The sequence below is a fragment of the Mchenga conophoros genome, linkage group LG4, assembly GCF_057382185.1.
Source record: "Mchenga conophoros isolate Kocher_MC1m ecotype Shallow Benthic linkage group LG4, M_conophoros_male_GT1.1, whole genome shotgun sequence".
Classification (NCBI taxonomy): Eukaryota; Metazoa; Chordata; class Actinopteri; order Cichliformes; family Cichlidae; genus Mchenga; species Mchenga conophoros.
Genome location: NC_140529.1, coordinates 16542825 through 16569578, shown reverse-complemented (window position 1 = coordinate 16569578; position 26754 = coordinate 16542825). Strand labels below are relative to the sequence as shown.

Below are 26754 nucleotides of genomic sequence, written 5' to 3'. Positions count from 1 at the left end.
TACAGTTCCATCTGTTTATTGATTGCCTATAAAATATTGAGTTACTAAAACAATTTCAAAGAAACACTGATAAACGTGGTTGCTGTCTGTAAAAAAAGAGAAAAAAAAGAACAGTTCCTTACACATACAGTATAGGGTGACAGAATATATCAGGTTTCAGATTTCTCTCTAAAATGTATTCTTTTTGCATTTTTTACAAGATTAGACATGTGTACAAAGTATATTCTGATAGCTTTTTCTCCCCCCGACAGTGAAGGATCATTTACAAAACTTAGATGATTTTTCTATTTATTTTCAAAATAATCTTTTCTGTAACAGGACGATAACGATACTGAAGGAACAGCAGACGAAGAACCAGCCTCCAGTCCACCTCTCTCTCTCTCTCTCTCTCATTCTCTCTTTTGCTTGCTCTCTCCCATTCCTCTCTCTCTCTAGCAGCTAGCTCCCAGTGCCAGTCAGCAGTATTGCTTGAGAGGCGTGGACGATTGTTCAGAGAGGGGAAGCCGGGGGGGGGGACAGAAACGTGCAAAAAAAAAAAAAAAAAAAAAAAAAAAAATGGTGTGGAGGGGGATGCAAAAAAGCAATCACAGCAAATAATCAAGTACAAAGCCGAAATAAGACAAACAATGATAAACAGAACATATACAAAGTCAGACCCTTAAAATGTATGACCAAAAAAATAAAAACAAAAAGAAAAATTGAAGGCGAAACGGGGAATAAGTGTGTGTCTGTGTTTGTGTTGGACCCTGTATGAAGGCCTAAGGCTGGGCTTTGGATGGCGATTGGGGGGGGGGGGGGGGCAAATAGAGATTGGAAGGCAATAAAACACACCTTTAAGGGTTACAAGGGTGTGTAAGAGTGTGTGTGTGTGTGTGTGGTGACAGCAGGAGATAAGAGCTTGATGTCTTATCAGTCTCCTTACCTCTGTCCTTCACACACACACACACACACACGCACACACAGACACACACACACAGAAAAAAGTGCTTGAGCAGCTCCAGGGGTAAACAAACATTCATAACGGGCACTTTAATACGGAGCTTGTTCACTCTGCAAACACCGGTGCGACCTGTGTATCCACGATGCTCCCACACATCCAAACGCCAACGAGCCGAGACACTTTCGGCCTGCCTGTCATTTAAAAACGTTTATCTGCGGAAATGCATCGAGTTTTAGTCTGAAATGAACCGACAGGAGCAGGTGGGGCTTTAGCAGATAAGATGTTAGCAATCTCAGAAAGTGGCACATGGACTCACTCTGTACCCGATTCATTTTTTTTTTTAAATACCAATAAACTAGCAGCACATTATCAAACTTTCTCTTTTACTCTGTGGCTATCACATCTGGATTATATATATATATAAATGCATATGGAATTGTTACTGTGCTGGCACTGCTGCCACATTAACAACAGGGACATGTGGGGTTGTCCTCCAGAGTGACTTAAAACATGATATATAGGGTACGATAAAAATTAGACAAATCTAGACATAAGAGCTCAACAAGAGTAGAAAATATTAAACCTATTGAATATCAACAAGACAATTTTTAAACTCTGCAGCAAAGCAGAGAGGGCAACATGTTTAAAACCTACATGTTTATACAGCATACAGCTACCATACACTGCATGTATACATACACTGATATACTGTATGCAGAAGATACGGTTATATCCAATACAAATTATACACAACAAAGTAAGTCTGTTAAGAGCTCCGGGTCGGTTGGATAGGTTGCAAAACCAAAACACGATCATAAAGAAGGCGTTTTCCCAGCAGACTGGGAGCATATCTGATTATTCCTCCTGAAGGTGCAGGACTTGGGGGGGAGGGGGGGGGGGGGTGTAAAAGATTTGGCGAATTATCATAATCATCATCATAAGGCCTGGGAGAGTAAGGCCTCTCAAAATGCTCACAATCCTGAGCACGACATTCAACAGTCTCCCACTAAAAAACGGTGAAACGAGGCACACAGAATTAACAAAAAAAAAAACACAACAACGTCAAAACAAGACGAATGTGTCGCTGCTTGTTTCTGACGGGGGAACGGTGGCGTGCAGAGAAGAGACGGTGACAGCGGCGGGAGTTTTTTTTTTGGGGGGGGGGGGGGGGGGGGGTAGTAAATACTTTAAGAAAACATACAAGACTCTCCTCTGCAGCGGAGCTCATTCAAAGTGCACTCTTGTTAAAGATGATTGCTTGGAGGGCAAAATGTGATTAAAGAGGCTAAAACGATGAACATCCATAAAACAGCGGAAGCAAAAGTAAAAAATAAAATAAGATGCATCCAAGCGCAGGACATTTGGAGGTTGCAAACGCTGCAGACTGCGGAAGAGGAGTGTTAAAACTGAATTATGTTGATCTAACGAGTGCTGGCAGCTCCGTGGCGAATATCAGAGGCATGACCTTGATGCTTCTCAGACCGGCTGCAGCGCTCACAACCCTAAATAAAAAAAACAAAACCAAAAAAAAACAAAGGAGGAGGAGGGAAAAAAATCCACCCATTGGGAATCCTGCACTGCTGATACATTAGCTTATATCGTGTAGTACATTCACAGATCTCCTTTTTCATCAAGTGTTGTGGTTTATTTTTTTCTTGGTTACCCGTTTTGTTTGTAAAGTAAAAAGAGAGGTGGCCTACATTTCCCAGGATGCTTTTATTTAAAAAAAAAAAATATCCAGACAGGCCTTTAAGACACCACATCTCATGTCTGCGCCTCCTTTGGGGTCCACTTCTCCAAGCGTTGAAACAAAGCGGGCAAACAACAAAATGCAGCACACTTCCACAGCAGCTGCTTTTGTTTTCTAGTGTTTGCGTGTTTTCGGGGTGGATTTTTCGTCTCCCCCCCTCTTTAAAAACAAGGAGCTCAAAGATGAAAATGAGAAGTGCTTTTAATAGTACAAGATCCTTCCTCTCTCTTTAGCCTGAGTCTCTGAGGGAGCAGGAAGTTTTTAGAAGCACACGGGCAGTTTTGTCTGCCCAAGTTAGGATTGTCAAGGGGGATTGTGTGGAAGGAGGAGGGGCGTTTAAATTAAAGACAGATAGATTTTTAAGTGTTTTTTTTTTTTTTTAGGTGCTCTCTGGTAAGGAGGAGTCTACCTCTCTCTGTGCATCTCCTTCTCTCTTTGTCTGTCGCTCCTGCTGTTCTGTAGATACATTTATATAACTGTAACATGACTGTAACATCACCACAGCAACATAATCACAACATCACACCAGCGGGGTCCGTCTGTCCGTTTAGCCGGAGCGTGTGTGGGTGGGTGGGGGGCAGGTTTGGGGGTGGACAGACTGACACAGGCCTGCATCTCCTGCATCTTCATTCACAGTTCATTAAAGCTTCTTGACTGTTTACCTCTTTAGAAAAAAAGTACTCTGACATAAATCTATTAGATGAAAATAAAAACACTCATTATTGTCCTCTATATAACTGTGTCACATGGCGTCTATATTTACATTGCTTTTGTGCACGTGTGAGCGTACGTGTGTCTCTTTAGACAGGGTGCATTTACTTGTAAAAGGAGACCGAAGTGTTCATGCGTGTTCGAAAAGCTTTCCCATGAACACAACAAGGAAAACAGAAGCGTGTTCATGACGTTCGTGTGTGCAAATGTTTCAAGAGACGCGTTTCTTCTAATACTGTCTACATAGTGTCTCCAGTTTCTGTAGTAGTAGCTGTTCATGACTGTCTTCTTAATTTTTTGCCTTTTTTTTGTTTTACTTAAAGTGTTTCAGAGCAGTTCTGTTCATGGAGTCTGTGAAAAGATCCACCGCCAGTGAAAATCAGTGATTTGACAGGTTGGGTACTGACTCCTTCCCAGTGAGGTCCAAAGTAAGCCGGGTCACAATTTGGTTTTATCAACTCGTAGTGAGTTTCTCTTTTCTTTTTTTTTTTAGCAGATGACTGGAACTCCATCGGTGTTGAAGATCATCCCCGTGGTGGGTTCGTAGGTGCCGGCCAAGTAGTAGAGGTCCTCGCTGTCGGCGTAGCGGCGAGTGTGGGTCATCTGCTCGTACTCCTCCACGCTCACCACCAGGCACTTGTGGCTGACCGTCTGCACGTCGTTCTCGTCGCTGTGAGACGACTGGTAGAGGGCGCGCTGCGATAGACACAGGCTGTGTTTACTGCTTTTGTAGCCCACATTCATCAGACAAGTCAACACTAACACATAAATGGTAAATAACAACAAAGGCTCATCACCCTGACTGAAGAAAACGAGCCACTACTTCTACAGCTAAGAGCCCAAGAATCAAATACTTGTCCGTTATTGAGTTCAGCAGTGGCTCATGCTAGACTTAAGGGTTAAGACTCTACAATAATAGAGAGAAAACCTTAACAATCAGACCGTTTGAGCAAGTATTTTGTGACAGCGGGAAGGAGAAACTCCCTTTTGACAGGAAGAAGCCTCCTAGAGGACCCAGCTCAGGGAGGGGGAGCCATCTGCCGTGACGGTGAGTTATTATATAACTTGTCTTTTCTTTCTAGTGCCATTTTATTTTGTCCTAAAAAAACGATTATTATTGATCTCTCAGTTACAGTGAGGTAGCAAAGAAAGTTAGTGTTAGCATGCTAGCTAAAATGGACTAGCTTTGGGATTACAGCTGGTGTTAAACATTGTGTTCTGGCTAATACAGATCGGCAGTGGCTCAAGACTAGCATGCAAAACATGTAGCAAGACCAAATAGTAGTGAATTTTTTTTTATAGAAAGTTATTTTATTACAAATAAGAAAGAACACTGTATGAAGTTTTCCTTTTCCAACCAACAGGATTATTTATGGCTGTATTCAGTTGTATTTTTCCTGGTTGTGAATCCATTTAAGTACACTTTGTCAGTTTGCCCATACTGGAATAAGCAGCAGTAGAATATGAAGTCTGAAGTTCAGAGATAAAACTTTTCCTCACCTCCATAAAGTCTTTCCTCTGGATGGAAGAGTGCAGAGCTGCTGGTAAAGACTGACCGCATATCTGATCCCAGTTCTGCAGAGGAAGCAATCTTACACTTAGGACACAAAGCTGGAAGCTCCTCAAACACTTACACATTTTTATAAAAGAAAAAAAGAGTAGTACATTAACGCTGTCTTTCTTTATAAACCTTTGATCAGTGTTGAGCACAAACTTCTACCTTCTTGTCTGTGAGTTTCTTGCCGGGGTTCGTCTCCTCTGGATGATAGAACCAGTTGACCCTGACCACCATGTTGCTGCCCCAGGACTCCCACATGCTCTGGATGCGACCGATGAAGGGCAGGTTGGGGCGGCCGGCGGACAGGAACACTGCACAGTCCCCGATGCGGATCATTTCTCTGCCACGCACAATGGCTTTGTAGAAGAGCTTCTTTGCCTTGCCCTTCATACCGCGTCTCTGGAGGGGCCACAAAGGACATGTTGGTCACAGAGTGAAAAGAGCGATATCTACATTTCATTAATTTTTTTCCTACATGATAGAAAAAGATTTTTCTCCTCACCTGAGTGGGTTTCCCAAACCACTTCCAGAGCTGTCGTGCAGGAAGGAAAGCTGAAATTTTGGGCCTGTTCTCCACACTTGGAAGCCTCTGACGTTTAGCCAGCTCCTTAGTCGTGGGAAGGTGGACCCCCTCTCTCCTCTTTGGCCTCCCCGCTTTCCCCTCTCCTCCACTGGGCTTTGGTTTTGGAGGACGACCCCTTTGTCCGGAGCCCTTTCCGGTGGCTGGCTTAGCCGGTTTAGAGGGAGCAGGAGCAGCAGCTGTTGGAGAGGTTGAAGGGGAGGGAGACTGCGGTGGTGGAGACAGTTCTTCCTCCTCCATTTTCACCTCAACCTCTTTCTTCACCTCCTCTTCCTCCTCTTCTTCTTCTTTTGCTTCTTCTTTAGGTTTATCTTGTTCTGGAGGCTTCTGGACTGAGGCTGGTGGAGGTGTAGGAGTCCTCTCTTCATCTGAGCTGCAGGAGGAGTCGTCAGTCGACGAAGATGATGATGAAGATGACGATGAGGAAGAAGATGAGGAAGAACCAGAGCAGGATGAAGACGATGAAGAGCAGCTTGAGGTGCATTTCTTCTTCTTCTTCTTGATTTTCCCTTTCTCTCCTTCTTCCTCCGAGTCTGAGCTGCTGCTGCTCTGAGATTCCTCTTTCATCTTTCTTCCCTCCCTCTTCTCCACCTCCTTTTTCTCCTCCTTTTTACCTTTCTCCTCTCTTGTGTCCACCTCCTGTCCTCTACCTCCACGACTGTCTGCCTTCTCCTTAGCCATCATTGGAGCTTTGTAGGTTGAGTCCTTGTCTGGCACACCAGTCTCACTACCCGGAGCTCTCACTTTAGGCTTTAGTAGCTTTTGATTGGCTGTGGCTGTGCTAATGGGGGTGTGGTCTCGCCTAACTTCACGACCTTCCAGCAACATCAGAGCCTTCGTCTTCTTAGTTTTAGGGGAGGTGACTCCTTCGTGGTCGAGCTTCACGAGGGGCTCTGCGGAGAGAGACTTCCGCCTCACATCACCCTGCCCAGAGCTGGTCTTGGGCCTGGAGATGGAGCTCGGCCTGGACGACAGCTGGTCGGACGGCATCTTGATTTTAGGTCTGGGAGCCGAGGATGACGATATTGAAGATGATGATGAAGGTCTGGGAGTCAGAGAAGAGCTGGTTTTGCCTGCTGACAGCCTAGAAATGGGGCTGGGCATGAGTCCCGAGCTTAGGCTGGGTCTAGAGCTGCTGTGATGGTCTGAGGAGGGTTTGGTTTTAGGCGAGGAACTAGAAGTAGGTCTGGGAGTGGATGACGCAGCAGGCTTGGATGCAGTAGACGAAGCAGTTATACTGGGCCTAGACATTGGCCTGTTTGCAGTAGGACTGACATTGCTGTTATTCTCCCTCTCTCTGCGCTGGCTGTTGTACGAGCTGAGGTTTGGCTCGCTGTACAGATCCACAGTCAGGACCTTACCGTAGGTGGAGGGGTAGAGCGAGGGAGGGAGAGAACGAGCTGCTTTAGAAGCTGGAGGCTGCGCCGGACTGCTCTTCCTGGGCACTGGACTGGAAAGCGTAGGGCTGCTTGTTGGGGATGTAGCGGAGCTCTTTCGGCCTGGTTTTGTTTGGGTTCCCAGTGTTGGCCGGGATGCAGGGCGGGGTTTCTCCTGAGCTGGTTTCTGGACAGAGGAGGGTCGCTCCTGGGCGGGCTTGGCTGGAGCCTGGGGTCTTTCAACTGGCTGGGTGGAGGAAGGTGGAGGATCAGCTTTCTCCCGACCGTCTGAGTTCATGGAGCTCTCTGTGGGGAAAAGAGGAAAAACAATACAAATGTAATTTTATTTCCTGCTTTACTCCGCATTTGCTGACATTTCCATTGTGTGGCTTCGTGACTTTTGTGGTCTGCAGCTCGTCATGCTGAGCAGGGTAGACAGATCAGCAAGCAAACGTTTCTAAAATGAAAATATTACATCTAAGAACTGCTTACCCAGTCAAAACGTGGCAGCGTCAGCAAATCGGACAAGCGGTGTGCTTTTTATTACAGTTAAAGCTACGGGCTGCTAGCTTCACAGAACAGCACAGCAGCAGTTTCAGTAAATTCATTAAACTGACATCAGAGATGACACACATGGTCAAACTAGAGATGTCTGACACTTCTGAACCTCAAGCTATTTCTGCTGGTTCTGTTGTTTTAAAAACGTGACTCATCGAAAGTGGCCTCTCTCATAAATGCAGAAAGAAACCACACAGAAGTGTTTCTGTTATTATCTCTGATAAACAAAAAGTCTCAAGCATGTAAAAATGTACGCAGAGACATTCAGCTTTGGGAATAAAAGTTTTCTATCAGAGTAAAGCAGAAAGTTGAGGAGTTCGAGACAATGTGATGGTATTAGTACTTTGTTTGGCTCACCTGGTTTGGGTTTGGGTTTGCGACCAGGTTTTCCCTTGATCTTGGGTGTGGTCTCCTCTGGCTTTGCTCCCGCCTCTTTACCCTCTTTGCTGCATTTGCGGACCCTCCTCCTGGAACAGCTGGCCACGAGCAGAGCCGGGGATGGTTCGGCACCTTTACAGAAGAAGACAAGGGTTTAAAGTTTGTGCTTTTCACACTTTTAATAATGAATGCAGGAGATTTCAGGGGGCTGGGGGCTCATGTTGGTTGTCTGCAATGTGCAAACTGGGCTAAGATGTTTAGGATACTGTTATGTATGAGCATACACTCTATTGTCTTCATCCCCTCAGGAAGTGTTGGAAGCACCTTGCTTATTACAAGTTCCCAAAGAGAAACACGGGGATTAGGACTCAGTGATCATTAAATATGTTCAGTTTTTTTAGGGAGCAATGTGCTTCATGGTCCCCGTTTTTCTCACTGCTCCCCTTTACTCCCCCTTCTCATTCTCCAAGACTAATCTGAGTGTCTCTGGTGCTAAACCTTTCACACTGTGTTGTGTGCATATTTCGTGCTCACAGTGGATCTTGTAGTCTGGCGGCAGCAGTCTGATGTGTGAGAGAGGGATGCGGCCCGTGTCGCCATCGTCAAACTCCACCGTGATGAGATCGTCATTCTCATCGATGTCTGAACTTCCTGTTTGGAAGAAACGAAAATGCGCAGGTCAGCAGGAACGATTGTATCTGGTTAGATTAGATTAAAAAGGGCTGATGTAGCATGTTTCGATCTGAAGTCAAGAACAGAATCCAGACCAGTTACGTTTCCTTTACAATCTCCAAGACAGTAACATCCCTACAATGAAAGTGCAGCTCTGCTAAGATCGTTTGCATTTGTTTGTGCTGCTGGCAACAATGTAACTTGCTTATGAATCCTATCATTGAAGTGGTGGCTGTTTGTGCTCTTGTCGCACCGTTGACAACAGTGCCGGGGTAAAGACAGCGGTACTGCTGGCTCCAGTAGGCAGCGATGCGGGTGCCCTCAGGGAGATAGCGCACGGATGGAGGCTTCACATCAATGATCTGTACACACAGAAGTAGGAACTCTTATATGGCAAGCTAAAGCATCAAACTATTTCATACTTCCCTTTGCATATGAACACAATACTTTTATTTTTGCTACTCTTTACACCTCACATATTTCACATAGATACTCACAGCCTCCTGGAGTAGTTGTTCCAAGCAGTAGATGTGCGGTCGGTTTCCTCGCTCCCCCTCCACCACCACACTGTATCTGTGGGAAAAGGGGAGTTGGTCAAAAGCTTGGGGTCATCGAGCAAGGGTCATTGCTTTAAACAACACTGTCAGACAGTCTCCTGAGCCACAGCAGCGTTCTTGGTAGTGTGAGTGGTCTCTTTGTCAGAACCAGAGCTTAGGCCATATCTTGATAGAGCTTGAAGTGTAGCAGATAGAGGAACCCACTCTCTTTACTATTGTTTTCACTTTGTGTGAGTGTCATTGTGGCAAAATGTGGTTTTGGTGGTACTTATTTGTAGCAAGAACAACCACAGGGTCAAAAATATCTGTCTAACATAACCATACAGGATCCAAATTAACACAGATGTGAAATTTCATGTCGACAGTGGGAGTGGGTCAAAAATTCATCAGTGAAATGTCATGTTTTTCCATGTTTGTGTGAATGCATGTGTGTGGTTAAAGCAGGGGCTGTCAAACATAAGGCCCGAGGGCAAGAATTGGCCTGGTAAAGATCCCAATTCGGGCCACTGGACGACTTTGGAAAACGTGATGGACAGCATGAACTTTTAGGCTTTTCTTGTGTTTACAACTTTTACTGAGAAAGCTCGCTTCAAACTTTTATGCTAAGCTAAGAAGGTGTTCAAACGTGTCACATGTTTTTCCCTCTACTTACAAGTCTGCTAATGCGTACTCACATGTCAGGGGAGTGTACAGTGTTCACATGTCCTGCGTACAGTAGCTGGTCGTCCATCGGGATCAATACTCTGAGTCCGTCCACCAGAGAGTCCTTATCTAGCACACACTGCACTGGAGCTGAACACAACACCACCCCAAACAGTAATAAATATACATGCTATCATTTTAGCATGTGTGACAATCTGAGGTTCGAGTCTGCGGGCACTGACCGGGAGTCGAGGCACTCTCTGACACGCTGCTGCTTCGTGCTGGGAGGAGTTCGTCCTCGCTGAAGCTGCTGTCTTGGTTGTGTTCGAAGTCTTCGTCTGCCGCCATGCTCTCCATCAGCCGGCTCACCGCACCCCTGGAAGGCTGCAACACAAACAAGCAGATTTGATTAGATTCCCAAAAAACCGTGATGATGTTATTTTCCTTACAATCAAATTATTGTGGAACAAGAGTGATTCCCCCTGCGACACAGTGGCTTTTCTACTTAATGTTGACTTGTGGCACTCCACCAAATCACCAGGCTGACACACCACAAATGAACTTTTCACACACAAACAGTAGCATATTACAACACTTATGCTGTCGAATAAACGATCTCCACCAGCACAAAGAGCCCTGCACACACTTCTGCTTCCTTTTCCAAGGCAAACTCAAGTTTTGTCTGGCGGCAGATGGTGAGAAATACAACACTTTGGCAGAAATCACACAATTAGGTTTACTCTTTCCCCTCAGTAACAAAACAAAAGTGTTAAATCCAACACAAGCTATTAGTTTGTTTCTGAAGACCTTTTGATACTGTACACACACACACACACACACACACACACACACACACACACACACACACACACGCCAAGCCTCAAAGTACCTTTTGCACTATTAGGTCCAATAACTTTAAAGATCTGGCTTTGTCCTTGTCAGCATAATTAAGTTTGCATCTTTGCAGCAAATTTATCATCATACTGACCTCTCTGGCTTTGGTCTTGGGTTTTGGTTGACTCTTACGTGCCAGGCTGAGGCTCAGCGGTGCAGGGCTGTCTGTGACTGGACTGCACAGAGTGGACGGGCTCACAGGCAGAGGAGAGTCCTTCAGCTTCTTTTTCTGTTTTTACAACACAGTTAAAAACATGCATATGAATAAATTATGTCACCGAGGCTCTGTTGGGCAGAATCACATTGTGTACACACACACACACACACACACACACACACACACACACGGGGGGGAGGGGTGCATCCAAGCCGCCTGCAGTCGTCCTTTCTTGTCAGCAACACGCCACAGACAGCAGGGGAGTGCTGCAATGACTGAAGTAAAGGAAACCCTGCTGGCGCTCTGACATACACTCCTAAACACACACACTAGCAAACATTGCAATAGAAAAAAGGATGCAGGAGTCTGAACAAGGGGGCGAAAAGATAGTAGAAAAGATGTGGAGTGAGAAGAGAGGGGGAAAAGGTGTGATTTTGCTGTTCAGTCTGAGCCGGTAACAGCTCAGTGACTTCTTGACATACTTTCACCACGTCTTTCCCGTCTCTGCTGGGCTGAGTGGGCTTCGGTCTGGAGACGGCCTTCGGTGTGAGCGGTGGGGCTGAGCTGGTGGAGGAGGACGAGGAGCTCTGACTGGTGGAAGGGGTGGAGGCTGAAACCGTGGCATCGTGGAGAAAAATCCTCTCGCTGCGTCGGCGGTTCCAGCCCTCATCCTCGCTGAAACCTCCGAACCCAGAGCTGCTGGCGAGGTCTAAACTAAATCTCCGGGGTGAGCGAGGCGTAGGGCGTAATTTGGGCAGAGGTTTGCGTTTGACTTGCAGCGCCTCGTCTCGCTTGGTGGGGCTACTCTGGTCAACGCGGCGGGTCACTGGTGGCAAAAGGGGGAGCTCGGGGGCGGAGCGTTTTCCGTGCAGCAGAGAAGGGAACTTCCTTAACCGCACGTCCGAGCCAGAGTCTGACCACTCGCACTCTGTTGAACCTGTAGGAGGTGAGGAGAGGGTCATATGATGGTAAAAACTCTTCCTATGTATCTCTCGCACATGCATAAAACTAGACTCCTCCCATAAACATCCAGTCATTAACGAACTGAAGTGGTAGATTGCCTGAAATCAATAACTCTGTGAATAGGAGTATTGATCAGTTTGAAACTAATACATAATTCAAGGGTGAATCGTTACACACACCCTTGCTGTGACAATTAGAAATGAATTAAAATTTAACCTTCAATCAATAAGAAAATCCTGAACGAATGCTCAGGTGGTGAATCTGCTCAACCACAAAAAAACCACAATAGAGTTAAAGGCCATCGGGGGAATGTGTGAAATCAGTTTAAGCAGAGTGAACCGGGTCTGTCTGCATTAAAACAAAAGGAGAGAGAAGGCACATCAGTTCACAGCTCATTTGTGTGTAAGATCTTTTACCCAGAGTGCTTTGCCTGCTGCAGTGTTTGCTGTCGTGGTGGAGGCTCAAAGAGGCCGAGCTGACAGGGAGCGCACTCGCCGCAAACCTGGCCAGCAGACCCAGCCCGCTCTCCTCACAACCGGGGTCGTTGTCTGAATCCGACTCTTCCTCGTCCTCGGAGGTTTCTGCATCAGAGAAAAGATTTCCAGCTCAGAGACAAATGTGTTCACGGCAGGAGGTCTGGACCAAAGGTCAGATCGCTTCCTACTGTTGCAGAGAGAGTGCACCACAGAGAGGGCTAATTAACAAAAGAAATAACACCGCTATTGCAGCAGCCCGGATCTTTAACTATGTGTCTACACAAGTACACATAAACACACACACACGTGTAGGCGGGAGAGAAACAACAGTGGAGAGAGAGGAGATCCACTGTCTGAACTGCCGCAGCCCGCCTTTATGTAAAGCTGCACGAGAAAGCAACAGCAAGAAAAATCAACCATAAACATGCATCTGAGCCCCACATACACACACACACCACAGCTGATTTCAGAGGACGTTATATTGACTTACACTGGAAATCTCGTATAACCTTAGCTGTAGCTTGCCTGAACCTAATCCCAACCTAAACCTATCCTGAAAACATCACTTTACTTTCAAATGTATTCATTGCATCATGAGGTCCCATTAAGTAGTTATGTCCCCATAATGTAAGTGGTGAAACAGATTAAGGTCCCCACAAAGTCAGTAAGACCCGCGTGAGCTGACTGGGATATTATTTATTATTGGAAAAATAAAAACACTCAAAAACATCATGGAAATAAAATAAAAGCTGCTCCTCCTCCTCTGACAAGCCAGAAGAGCACACAAAGAGACACACACACTCAGAGTGTAGCATAGTGGCTGTTAGCTGCATGTAGCTGGCAGTTAGCAGTTCATGAACAGAGGGGGTTAGTGTTAACATGGAGGGTGGATACACAGTACATTTAAGAGCTGTAAAATTATTAAAAGGCTATAATTTTGGGATTTAAGTGATGCTAAAGCACAGAACTATAAAAAAAAATGTTAGGGAAAGGAAACTCATCACTAGGCTGAAAATCAAGTGGTTCTGGATTTTTGTGTTCAAAGCCTCAGTTCTAAGAAGAATCAGAGGTGACTGTGCTGTCAGGTTTCCCTGGAGCATACCTGCCGGTCACTGCAGGGTTTTTAGGCTTTAACCCCAATTAATTGTACAGTTTACTTTCACTGCAGCTCGAGACAAGAATGAAAACATTTAAAGACTTGTTTCGAGGCTCTAACAGTTACTTTTAGGAACCAAATCTGGTGCACATGTTGTACTGTGAATCCACGGTGCGTTAACAGTAGCAGACAGACGTTAGGACAAGCAGGCACTGAGAGGACAGCCCTGTGAGGCCCCTTATGTGGTTTAATTATCCATGGTTATATCCTCTGTTCCAAACCAACACCAAATGTGTCTCTTTAAACTTTTACAAGCCATCAGTAGACATTAACTTGGTAGGTGGGGGTAACCATGGCTACCGCTAGAGCTCCAAATTGTGTGAACAATAAAAAAACAAAACAAAAAAAAAACCAAACCCCTCCCCCCCAAAAAGTTAATATTCTCTGTAGGCATTTCAATTTCAGCATAGTCCATGTTAGTCAATAATAAAATTGAGGGAGGGGCACATCCTACTTACAGAGCAGGTGACAGGGGTGTGGCCTCAGACAGGGTGGGGCAGGGCAGCGCAGCGGCGAGAGCCTAGCCGTAACGTAGCCTGGCCTTAGCCCAGTATAGCTTAAGCAAAGCTTTAGCCACAGCGCAGAATGGCCATGGCGCGGTAGTGTAGGCTCAAGGCTGCGCTAGTCCTCGCCAAGCTTCTGTAATGTCGCAGTAGCAGCAGCACAAGCACATGGAACAGGCTGAGACACTTAAAAGCATCATGAGTAGGGCAGGAAGGGGATGGGGGTGGGGGTCAAAGGTGAGAGGACAGAGCAAGGTGTCGGAGACAGCAACGTAAAGGGAAAAGGGTTATTTGAAGGTTTAGTAGACACACAGGAGGAGCTCTATTGTCCAAATATCCCAAAATCACTCTTGGGTCATTTTTCCCCCAAAAACGTCAAACACCAGGCCACATGCTCAAGAAGCGTTAGTCTAAAAACAAAAGTGAAGCACGACAACTAACACTAGCATTACACATCTATTTTATGACCGTTTAAAAGCGCAGCAAGGAAATTATCTGTCCAAACAGACTGGGCTCTGTGTGCTCTGAATTCATCTTCTAGCTTTCCAAGTGTGAACCCTTAAGCAGAACAGCCATTTTCCAGCTATCCACAGGGATATTTGACGAACAAAGCACTTCAAAGGATGTGTGAGGTGCACTTGGGCAGCTGGACGTACTGACAGAGACGGACAGACAGATGAAGCAGACACAAGGACCACGGCGCTTTGCATTCTGTAGCAATCAAATCAACACCTTTAATAAAGCTTATAGATGTCAAACTGCAATACAATTTTATGAGGGGGCGAAAAATTCACAATTCACAAAATGTTCAATGTACAAATGCTACAAAACAGTTTGCAATCCAGGCATTAAAAAACACCGTAGAAATAAGTAAACATTTGTTTTAAAAAAATATGGCAACTCTGCAGAGAGGCCAGCAGCGAGAGAGGTAGAGATCGTCAAGCAAAAGCACAGTCTTAATAAAAAAAACCCAAAAAAAGCTGCCTTAGTGAAGACCAAACTAAGACACAAGCTCTAAGACACAGTGATGTCTGACTCGACAGCAAGCGGCGAATAGCTCTAAGATTTGGTCAGTAACCTTGGTCGAAGGAGTCGTCAGAGGAGCTGAGGCCCGCTTCCTCCAGCAGTAGGGATAAGTGCTTGTGTTTCTTCTTCAGAGATTTCTCACTGGATAGCAGGGATGTCGGCGATGAAGTAGACCGCCTCTTCCTGGGCAGGCTGCCGTGGGAGCGCGTCCCTGAGAGAGGGGGCCAGCCCCCTCGAGCAGAAGTGTGCTCCTCTGAATCGGAGTCTGGTGTGGAGAGAGTGCGGTTAATCATTCATGAGGTCATGAGGATGGAAACAAAGACTCAGACACAAAGAGAGTTTCCGCTTGGTTTCAATATCACAGCCTCACAGAGATTAATGTTTTATTTTCTAAACTAATGCAGCAAAGCCCAGCATATCTGGAACTAGTCAGCCGCAGATAATCTAACTTTCTACACCATCTAACCAACGAGCATGTGTCAAGAAAATGGGGGAAAATGCAAGAAAGCAAATCATTGCCAGACAAAAAAAGACAAGATTAGTGAGTGACCAAGCAGGTCACCCAGAAACTGATCCACATGTGCACCTTTAAATTGCTCTCAGTGGTTCTGATGCACTTTATCTGTGGAAGTCTTGCACATGCAAATCTAATTCCCACCACTTCAGACCCAACTCCCATCTCTACAGCACTTTTCTGTGTGCTGAAGCCAGTGACTGACAAATGTAAAATGACGTAAGTGGCATAAAACATGAGTATGTGCTGCACTTTTAATTTTCCAAGTCTAACCATGAATTATATAAAAGGTGACACTGTATCAGCATTAGCTAAAAGTAGGTCACTCTATAACTCAGGCTGTGTTGACAGTTGGGGAAAAGACACATGAAGCTACTTTTTGTCTCCAGGTACTCACTGTTAGAGCAGCTGCTGAGCTCTGATCTCATGGGAGAGAACAAAGCTGTCTTCTTCTGACCTTTCACTTTCCGGGCAGCGTCTGAAGCAGAAGCCTCGGAAGCCATCTTGTGTTTTCCTGCTTTGACCGAGGAGTGGATTCCTCTCTCCTTGAGTCGACTTTCCACAGACTTGCTCTTCGACTTCTCCGATTTCGTGCTGGAGGTGAATTTGCGTGATGCGCCGAGAGAGCCGAGCTGCGAGAGAGAGAGCGCTCTGTCGAGGTCTGACGCCAGCTGCTCCTGCTCACATAGGAGGCCGCGCTTTGCCTTTAGCACCTAAGACCATCACCATAGACTCATCATTAATTATACGAGACCAGTCTCATTACCCTACTGCCAAAAAAAATACACTTCCAGGTAGCCTACCTCCAGCGGATGACTGGTAGATGGCTCCGTGTCATTCCAGCTCTTCTTCTTTTTCTTCTTTTTCACTTTCAAGCCTCCACTTCCTGCCTCTGTCTCCTCTTCTTCTCTGGACACCCGGAACTTCTTCCTTTGTCCTTCCCCTGCTTCAGAATCCTCCGAGTATTGCACCGCCCTACCCACCCTGGGACAGAAATATCCACCTTTGCTGAATATGCATATAGAAAAGCATGCATAAAGGAGAACAAACGGCAAAAGCCAGCAGCAGATTACATTTGTGGGTTCACTCACTTTCCAGGCCTGCTGTCCAGTTTGGTAGGTGTGGCCAAGTGTTTCCTCTTTCTAGGTCGCCCCCTACCCCGTCTGGTCAGACTGCGCCTCTCATCTTCCTGCAGCTGGCGCTCACTGACACAACAAAACAATTTTAAGCGTGTGTTAGTCCAGGAGCGGAGGCATGGAAGCATTTTTCGCACTTTTGTGATTATTTCGCGTAGTAGTGACTCTTACAGCAAGTGTGCAAGCAGTGTTAAAAAAAAAATTACCGCTTGTCTCTGCGTCTCTGGAGCTTGCTGAGCTCTCTCTGCTTCTCTTTATAAGTCTTCTGCAGCTCAGCCAAGCGGACACGGAGTTCCACTTCCATTGTGTCCAACACATCCAGAGGCAGTTTACTGTACAGCTGCAAAGAGAGGCAACGAGGTGAGAAACATTTCCTAAACCGGCTCATTTTCAATTGTAGGCCACACGTTTCTTGATCTTACCGGCTCCTCTTTCCTCTGCCGCCAGCTGTACTTCTTGTTGGGGTCCAGCGTTCTGGGCAGATCAATGTGGGATTGTTTCTCTATGGCCTCCAGAAGGATTTGTTTGCTTGCTTCAAGAAGACAGTCTAGACCCTCTAATGTCACATCTGGATGGGATGCAGAAAAAACTAAAATTAGAGGAGTTCATAAATATAAATAGCTGTTTATTACATCTGTTAGAAACTGCTTACCTTGCTCCTTATGGCTGTTTTCTAACTCTTGCTGAGCCATTTGGCTAAGCAGGGCCATCCCCTCCAGCGCCACCATCTCCATAGGTCCTGCAGTGCTGCAGCTTTCAATCTGTGGTATGAGTGTTGGGGCAGGTGGGGTGATGGATAGAGGATGGACGATCTCACTAGCTGTCAATAAGGCGAGCATCCCTGCCATGGGATCTTCTGAACTGATGACAAGTGGAAGTGGAGAGGTAGGGGCAGGAAGTGGATAGAGAGGAGGATCAACCAGACTTTCTTTTGGACTCGGAGCATCCAAGATGACTGGACTGTCTGGCTGTTCCTGTTCACATGAAGCGCTGGTGGTTTGATCTAGTGATGCACATGTCTGAGACAGTTCTTGTCTGTCTGAATCTGTGCTGATGCACTCTGCATAATGTGTTTGGTCTGGATCCTTTATGACCTTGGATTTAGGTTCAGCTTCTGTGAGTGTAGGAGGCTCAGAATATGCTGTCAGACATGAGTAAGCTGAAACTTCTATTTTGATTTGACCTTCTTCCTTCTCTTCCTCCCTGATTTCCAGCCCTCTGGCTCGTTGTGGTGGAGGACTAGGGACATGCAGAGGTAACGGTTGAGGCTGTGGCTTTGGGGGTTCCCTGTCGTCTTCATTGTCCTGGGTGACTTGGGCAGGACTACAGCTTTGCTGAAGAGGTCCGAGTGGCTCTGGTGTTATGTCAAGCTTTCCCTGCTCCACATCAGGTTCCTGTTTGAGGAAAGATGCTGACTTTGACTGCTCTAGCTTTTGAGGCATGATATCTGTGTCCAAAAGCCTTGAATGGAGATGGGCTGAGGGCAAAGGGGCAGCTAAAGCAGGAGAGCAGACACGACGGGGTGGGACAGCTTCTGCATTTTCCCCTGTGGGTGTTGGGATGTGATAAGGAGGAAAAGGTGAGCCAAATGGGGCCGTGATGGACTGGTAAGGATAACCTGGAGGGAGATCTGTCACAAAGGAAAACAAAAATATAAGTTAGAACTAAAAATTTGTCTGATATCAGGAGGTAGGTCTGATTAATTCATTGCTTAAGACACTTTATGTTTGGACTACCGTGAAATAAAAGTCTTATGTATCCACTCTAGCTGACATGATGATGAAAAGCAAAGATGGCTGCATTATACACTTGTTAGGTTGCTCCAGACTCACCGGCGTACATGCTTTGAAAGGGTGCAGAGGTCGGTTTCTGCCCCTCTCTCTGTTCTCTCTGTCCCACCTCCCCCTCTTCAGACATCTCTTGTTTAGGCCGCCGTGGCGAGGAAGGGGGGGGAGACGCTGAACGGGGTGAAGGCGGGTGAGGCAGGGGCTTCGGCGGAGACAGTACTCTCTGCCCACCTTCCTCTGACTTCAGTGTGGTCACTGGAGAGGGGAGCCGAGGCAGCGGGGTTAGGGACGATGTCGACGGGGTTGGAGATCGAGAGGAAGGAGGAGGTTTGCGGGGATGCAGCACCGGTGAGGGAGACGGGGATGAAATTGAGGAGGGTCTGGGCTTTGAGTCAGTGTTACGCTTGTCTGCTTTGTCTTCCATCTCTGGCCGGTGCTCACTGGCCTTTAGGCGCTCCTACAACACAGGAGAGGAGATATTTCTGACAGACGCACGCACCGTGTGTGTATGATGTGACAGACTCAGGATATGAATTGTGGGATGTGCTTTGTTTAGACTTTCCTGGCTGTATTCTTTTGCAGCTGCAGGATATGGCTGTTTACTGATCTTTACTTTTTGGAAGCGCAATCAAAGCAGGGAACTAAAACCCTACTGCAAGCCAATCTAATATTGTTTTGCTGTGTTTATGCCTTTATGTCTACATACAGCTGGATTGTACAATGTGTAATATTCATGGAAATGTCTTTAAATATGGTGTTTGTTGACATGAAGGTGCTTAACAGCACAAAGTTCACTCACAGCTATCTGTGCATTCCTCTGTAGCTCCAGGACCTGCGCTGTGTGCTGCTGAATCATGAGTAGCTCGTGTTGTCGGAGGATTTGCTGCTGAGAGAGGAGCTGCAGCTGGGCCGCATGCTGCAAAGTGCTGGTTGTACCGTACACACCCGACCACACTGGGGCTCCACGCTCCAGTACATCACCACCTGCAGAACAGCAGCCAGAGCCATGAGGAGAAAGTAAAATTAAATGTCCATTCAAAGTTTCTGCTTTTTACAAAGCAGTTTTTTCCCCACTTACAAAAAGATTTTTTTGGATATTCTTAATTTGATAAAGAATTATTGGAACTTGGGTTTGTTTACTACTGTGATACTCCACGTCCTTTTTGTAGCTTTTGGGCACTGAGGAAACCAGCTGATGTAGTTTTAATATAAAAACTGTTGCCTTGTTGCATTGCTATAACTACCCCATGCACATTAGGTGTTACTCAACTGTAAAGGAAAACGACTGAAACTGAGTTGAGTATGTACAAGGGGAAAAGAAGTACAATGCACTGCTACAGGATCACAGATACAGGGTTTAGGGTGGCTTATGGTCAAAGAATAGCCTCAGCTGATGGCAAATTATAAAATGAAGCCAGAGAAACATGAGTAATTTTCCATTTTCATTTGTTTACAGAAAGTACAAACAGTAACATCTGTCTGTATAAAAGTGGTACTCCTTTGTTTTTGCTCGAGCAAGGCGGAAGCCAACTTGCACTGACACTTTTACAAAGACAACAGCTTTCCTACCATAGTGTGGCAGGTGTTCGGATTGGATGACGATTAGCTGTCCAGACTGCGGATCTCTGGCAAACTGGTAGGGAGGGGGCATCGAGCCTGGCAGAGAGGGTGGGTAGCCTGGGGGGAGGGTCTGGTGGAGTGAAGAGGGACCCAGGCCTGAATAGGAGGGGGGGAGAATAAAAGGGTGAAAAAAATGGAGGCAGAAGTGCGAAAAACGTCAGATGAAAAGAAGAGAAAGTCAACAGAAGCCAAACTGAATCCAACATTTACCCAGTGCTATTCTTCATTCAGTATTTATACTTGCAGTGAAAGCATAATGGAATCACATGTGGGAGCGTGCACTGAATTTAGCTGCTTGAGAGAGTATTTTGTTTTTGGGGGTTTTTTTGTCCTCCGTGTCTAGACAGAGAAGGCCCTTTGGGAGCTTTGCATGACCATGTGTCTCAGTGTTGCATGTTTTTAAACCTTACATGCTTATGCAAGCATACACGTGAGTGAGTGAGTTTGCATCTCTGTGCTGTTATTTTTGGACAGTGTGCGTTGGAAGAAGAAGGTCTGGAATGTCCTGGAGAGACCAGGAATGTCTGCGGCACTTGACTCAACGGGGCTGCTGCTGATTGAACCGCTCGACGGACAGACAACACCAATCAGGAAAAGCCACGTGTGAAAAGCTAGACAAAGCATGTGTGCTCTACGTTTAGCACCAGGTGTTATAACGCTGACAGACAGTAAGATAGAAATGATTCTGAAAGTGCAAAAGCATACAGAGTTAAAACCGCTAATTCCTTTAACGGCGTGCTGTGCTATCTGTCCCACATCTGGGTGTCTCCTTCAGTGCTCAAGGAGCTTATTTAAAACTCCAACATGTAAGGTTTCCATCAAACAAAGCGACTGTAACACACGTAACATGTGTTTACCACTTTGTTTTTAATGCAAACAATAAGTAAACTAGGGCTTTCTGTATGATTACTTCCAAATAATCCGTTAAATAATTGTTTACTCTAAACAAATAAATAAATGTTGAAACAACAGTCAAAATAAAAGCAGCACAATCAACAATGTGTCTTTATTAATTTTCTGCAGCTTGAATAAAAGATTCATTATTTCAGCTTTTGTTGACTTTTCTCTTGACATAAAGCACAAAATTATTAAAATCGGCAGTTACACAACTGAGTTCCTCAACGATGTTACGAGGGGTTTGAGGAAAAATCTAAAGTGTGAGACAAAAGCACATCTACATACTGTATGGAGAGCCAGAGAGCCAGACTGGGGGAGCTCCAGACCGGGGTATCCACGAGTGAGAGGTCAAAGTTGAGGGGTCAGGAGGCCATCGTCCTGCCCCTGCCAGAGCGGCCCCTCCAGTGACCACAAGGTTTGGGGTCATGAGGCTGGATGTCATCATACTGGGTGTCAAGCCGCTAGATAGTGGGGCAGGGTGCATCTGAGTAAACTCTGCAAGTTCCTTGGACTCTCTAAAAGGAAACAAAATCCGTTTAATAAAGGGACAACCCCTGAGAAATGAAGGCAGAGTGGAAATGCCAAAAACTTCAGTTTCAAGGACAGCTCCAAAAGAGTCAATCCCAGTGGACTCCCATAATGCATTCGACTTTACAGCAGAAAGAAACCAGTTTACAGTGTGCTACATAAACATTTTTAACCACGTTCATAACAACGGTACACAGTAAGATTTTGATTTTGTTCAGGCTTAAAATTTTGCATTAACAGGAACATGACTTCTTTGACAGACAGGTGGATGCAAACTGGCTACCTGCTCTGTGCTGTATCAGCGAATCTGAGTGGCTGAACTGGACCTCTTCACTAGCATTTTTACTGGAATTAAATCTGTGCTCCAGTTTTGGTGAGTAAAAATTCTAGTCCCTTATTTGTTCCTTCACAGGAATTAGCAGGAGTCTGTGTCGACTGTTCGGGATACAGCTCGTTAGCTGAGCTTGCTCATAAGTTTGAACTCTGCACTGCAAATATGGTCACATGTAGCACCAAACTCACAAAGTGGTGAAAACCACAGAGTTTAAGTCACAAAGCAACAGGTGACACAGTTGATTCTTCCACCCTTTATATACAGGCTACGATTTTAATTTAATATTGTTTAAAGAAGAGACCTGCAGGTGGCCCAATAGACTTGTTTAAACATGATTCATGACTAATGAGTAACTGGGTTACTAACAATAAAAAAAAATAATAAAATAAAAAAAATCAATAGCTGAATTACTTCCCCACCTGAGCACTTTCTCCTGCTCACGTTCGAGCCGGCCAGCCAGCAGTCTGTCATTGTGGTGGCGAGCACGGTCCTCTCCACGTTCTTCATCTACACATTCAGGAAGACGGGAAGAGAGAAAAGGATTCATCATCACATTTTCTTCGATACTACACCATAGAAGAAAATATGATGGGCTATAACAGCCATATTATGCTACCTGCTACAGTGCACTCTACTATTGGACATCTCTCTGGTCTATAGTAGGGATGAAAAAGGAAACTCTGGCAGGTTATAAAGTTGAGCACGATGGGTGACAACAGAGAACAGAAGGGGAAAAATACAAGGTGACAGCGACTAAAGGTGGCACAGCATGTCATAATGAGCAGAGAGGCTACAAAAAAATCATTATGTTAAGCTTCATTCTCCAAACAGAGTGTGTGTGCACACAAACTGTACAAACACACACAGAAATGGAGCGACGGCTCTCACTCCAGCTGCCAGCTCGCATCAATTATTAGTCTAGTGCCGCAGGAGACACGTGAACCTGCCATCGCTGCCTTACTACTGCATACACAGGGCCTTAAACCCATCCTGCTTACTATGAGAGCCAACGGCAAAAGACCGAGGAGGAAGAAAAGAGGAGGAAGGGGAGCAGCACTCAAGCGGGCAACCCAGAATAAACATGAGGGTCTCCTCCTCTCTCCCATTAACCCTTTTCCATCTCATCAACGCTGACTGAGGGTCCCCAAGCAGCAGAAGGTTTTATACATGTGTGCCAAACCTTTCAGTCATGAGAGAGAGAGAGTGTGTGTGTGTGTGTGTGTGTGTGTGTGTGTGTGTGTGTGTGTGTGTGTGTGTGTGTGTGTGTGTGTGTGTAGCCTATAAAAGGACAAGAGACTTTAACAATCCCTGACATGCTCCACAGGAAAGGGTTCTACACTGTTACCAAGGTTACAAGGAGCCGGCCCCACATGCTATCCTTTCTGTATCAGGGATAAACACTGCGTGCCCCCTCTTCTTCCCCCACATTCCTCATTGCTGTGCTTCCATCTGTCTCATACTCTTCTTACTTTCCTGACACACTTTTCTCCTCCGGTCCATCAACCTATTGATAGATGGTCTCTCCTATCATTAGACCACTTCGTGCTTCCTTCCATTTACACATCCATCTATTTCCAGTGTAATTCTTCTGCTGTTTATTTAGAGCTCCTCCTAGCATGAGGGACTGAGGCTATTAGCAAATCAATCTACTCAAGGAAGGAAATGACTAACTCCCCCCCCTCCAATCGCAAACAGGGATGCACTGCATGTGCATCTACAGTAGCTCATAAATACACACAATTCCTAATATACACACAGTCACTCAAGACTGATCCATTGCTTAGCAACGCAGCCATGGTCTTATTGTAATTCAAGGCTTGTTTGTAGCTTTTAGCTGCGCTCTGTAATGACATGTTTAATGCAGAGGGGGGGAACGAGTGGAGAAAGAGTAGAGGGCCCAGAGGTGGGACAAGGGGGGAGTACCTCTACAAAACCCTTTTCTGAAAGGAAAGAAGGGTGGGGAGGCAGAGAGATATTCAACTCAATGAAAAGAGCAAGAGAGAGAGTGAGGCCGAGCTGTGGGAAGATAGAAAGAGCTCAATGACACACGGTGCTGAGAAAGAAACAGAAACAAGGAGATGGAGCGGGAGCACTGGAGCTGAATGACCTTGACGTCCAAGAATGGAGTGTAATATGGCAGGAATTGCAATGCAGCCAGCAGAGAGCCATTCAACAAAATACACCCTATGACATAATTAGTCAAATTGGGGGGGGGGGGGGGAAGTTGTTTTTAACCATTCAAATCATGTTGCACGCATGAACACCTCAGTGTCAAACAGGGGGCTGAGGAAATATGACTTTGAGGCGGGAGAAAATGAATCGTCTATTATTCATAGAAACCAAAATGAGGAATCATTTGCTCTTGGTTCATTTAACTGAAGGGATCTGTGTTCCCTGCAGAACAATTCAGAGAGAAGCCACAGTGGAGAGTTGAAAGCACAAGCAAATACATTTGAACAATGTTCTAAGTACGCTTGATTTAACTTGCCAGTAACTTTAAAATATTGTGTTATCAGTTCAGTGAATGTGACTCCTGGAAGTATTTTAAAACCCACACTGAGTGCAATTTGCACTCAGATTTGTACGTCTATCAGTCACCAGGAAAAGAAAAAAAAAAAAAAAAAAAAGGAGTTTTTAGCTGAAGAAGACCAAAGAAGTACTGACCTTTAATAGCGGTTTGCAGCAGGGGTCTCTGTGTGTCTGAGCTCCCACTCGTCTGTTTACTGGTGGCCCCGCTGTCTCTCTGCCGAGCCACAGCAACAGCAATCCCAACCGGAGGGTGGCGCACCTCGCCCTCACCTTCCCGACCAAAGGAGCGGGCACTGTCGGGTCGCTCCTGTTCTCTCTTCAGCTGAGGCATCCTTAATGCTCCTGAACCACCGGAGCCAACTGCTATCCTATCCCTCTCCCTTTCTCGCTCTCTCTCTTTCTCCCTCTCCTTTTCCCTCTCGATTTCCATCCCAATGTTCCCCAATCCACCAAAGGGCCCTCTGCCGTCCGTGATGTTCCTGGAGGAACCAGGGCCTTCAGCAGCAAAGTTTCCACTGTATTTGATCAGGCTCTGCATGGCCGAAACCTCTTTAGAATCCGAACCCAATCCCCCACCACGCTCTCCACCGCTGGAACCCCCTGGTCGGTAGAGTGCCGATGGGTCCAGGTAGCGTCTCTGACTACCCTCTTCGCTTGCACGCCCGTGTCCGTGCTGGGAGGAGTGTGTTTGGGGGGAATGGCTGTGGGTCGATTGTGTGTTGCTGTTGTGTCGATGGGATGTGTGAGGGGACTGTGACATTCGCGTGTGTGTCTGCTGGCTGTGGGGAGAAGAAAGCGTGTGTTGGGCTGCCAGAGCAGCCATGTGACTTGTAGCGTATTTGGTCACCGGACTGATAGGATTCCACTTGGGCTCTGCCGCAGATCGCTCTATGCCTAATCTGTTTGAGTGTTTAGAGATGTCCCTGGTTTCTGGGCTGAACCTTGATTGGATGGAGGAGAGGGATGTGTCCTGGCTTCGTTTACCAACGGAACCATTGGAACAAATCACAGAACCTTCCTCTCTTTGATTGCTTAAATCGCCTGAGTGGGAGAGCCGAGGATGCTCCATGAGGATCTTCTCATGAAACCTGTAGCTCTCCCTCTCTCTGTCCCGTTCATGCTCCACGTCTCTGTCACGCTCCCGTTCTCTGTCTCTGTGTTTGTTGTCGCGCGCTTGTGATGCTATCTGGATCGGCCCCGCCTGCTCATCATAAACCTCCACAGAAGGCACATACGTAGGTGCGCTTATGCGTTGCTCCCTGACAGACTCTCTGGTTGTGGAAAGGTGGGGTGCTCCAGCTGCTGAGGACTGGAGAGCAGGAGGAAGGACATAGGATATGTGGAGGGTTCCAGCTGACGTGGCTACAGAGTCATTCCTCCTATGTCTCTCTGAATGAGGGTTTGAGTTATTCGCATTAGAGTTATGGTGGAGTCGAGAGCCGCTATCCTCGTCCCGACTCCCTCTGTCTGGTTCTGGTCCATGAAACCTGCCTGTTCCTCCACCCCCACCAGGAGGGAAGGAGGTCTGTGGAGATGACAGCCTGGATCTGGGCTCCACTGTGGAAGGCTGGGAGTGTGACTTTTGCTGGTGTAGATGGAAGGACCAACCATCTCTGTCTCTTTCTGCGTCCCGGTCCTTTTCCTTCTCTCGTTCCCGTTCCCTGCCTACCCTGCGGTCCTCCTCACCTCTCCCGTCCTGTGTCAAGTCCACCACGCTCTGCGGCCGCTGCTCCTCTCTTGAACGTTCCCGCTCCCTTTCCCTGTCTCTATCCCTCTCTCCCCGATAAGACCTTTCCCTCACCCCTTCCCGGGATGTCCTCTGTGGGGGTGTGGAGCTGGACGGGGTATTGGAGGCAGCAGACGGGGGGTGGAGAGGTGACTGCCTCAGGGAGGATGGCAGGTAATATCCCTCTAGAAACACAACATAACACACAAGTCAGACAACACAAACAACCACACAGCATGCTGACAGATGATGAAACAGATGATGAAGGCAGAGTACAGCAGCATCCTGCAGCACTCAAGCAGAGGTGAAAAATAATAATAAATATTTATGTGTCAACTTGCCAAGAAAACGTAACAATGCAACAGGCTTATAGTAGATCGGCAACAGCCGAATGACAGAAGAGACATACATTATAGTGTGAAAATGACAAAGGAATCAGGGCTAAATCTGGTGTTGTATTTCTGGCCAGGGCCCACAACTAAATAGGCTTTCACACTATAATAAAAAGGTTTAGCACAAAACCTACTGCTGCTGATGTATCACAGGATAAGGCAGAATATGTACAATAAATTCAGGCAACTGGTCTTTGTGAATGTTGTCGGCGACAGATACTGACCTTTATGAGAATCATAGAGAGGGTGCTGGGAGAGCGAGGGAGGCTCAAGGTGCCCCAGGTGCCCCAGGTAAGGGCTGGAGTACAGGCTGCTTGGAAGAGGGGGGTAGCCTGAAGACACAGAATGCAGGTTATAGAAATGACACTGAAAACACCAGAAAAGTTCAGTTAAT

The 26754-nt window shown here is 46.3% G+C and overlaps 1 protein-coding gene across 2 annotated transcripts in view; it reads right to left on the bottom strand.

The window, feature by feature from the left end:
• The window catches only part of tnrc18 (trinucleotide repeat containing 18), a 45518-nt gene continuing 18764 nt past the window's right edge, over window positions 1-26754 (bottom strand). Inside the window, exons 4-30 of one of the 2 annotated variants that reach the window (XM_085270686.1) lie at window positions 26585-26692; window positions 24378-26153; window positions 22133-22220; window positions 21137-21366; window positions 19904-20050; window positions 19134-19318; window positions 18380-18791; window positions 17200-18177; window positions 16970-17115; window positions 16754-16887; window positions 16503-16616; window positions 16215-16395; window positions 15809-16124; window positions 14950-15162; window positions 12153-12317; window positions 11256-11710; window positions 10711-10845; window positions 9965-10106; window positions 9755-9872; window positions 9021-9096; window positions 8725-8885; window positions 8386-8498; window positions 7831-7983; window positions 5462-7221; window positions 5122-5358; window positions 4902-4976; window positions 1-4097 (exon numbers count right to left, since the gene is read on the bottom strand). In XM_085270686.1, the coding sequence (XP_085126812.1) occupies window positions 3891-4097; window positions 4902-4976; window positions 5122-5358; window positions 5462-7221; window positions 7831-7983; window positions 8386-8498; window positions 8725-8885; window positions 9021-9096; window positions 9755-9872; window positions 9965-10106; window positions 10711-10845; window positions 11256-11710; window positions 12153-12317; window positions 14950-15162; window positions 15809-16124; window positions 16215-16395; window positions 16503-16616; window positions 16754-16887; window positions 16970-17115; window positions 17200-18177; window positions 18380-18791; window positions 19134-19318; window positions 19904-20050; window positions 21137-21366; window positions 22133-22220; window positions 24378-26153; window positions 26585-26692 (8825 nt within the window). In that variant the 3' untranslated portion in view covers window positions 1-3890. Of the gene's footprint in view, window positions 4098-4901; window positions 4977-5121; window positions 5359-5461; window positions 7222-7830; window positions 7984-8385; window positions 8503-8724; window positions 8886-9020; window positions 9097-9754; window positions 9873-9964; window positions 10107-10710; window positions 10846-11255; window positions 11711-12152; window positions 12318-14949; window positions 15163-15808; window positions 16125-16214; window positions 16396-16502; window positions 16617-16753; window positions 16888-16969; window positions 17116-17199; window positions 18178-18379; window positions 18792-19133; window positions 19319-19903; window positions 20051-21136; window positions 21367-22132; window positions 22221-24377; window positions 26154-26584; window positions 26693-26754 lie in introns of both variants that reach the window. The other variant, XM_085270687.1, reaches the window with a different exon arrangement.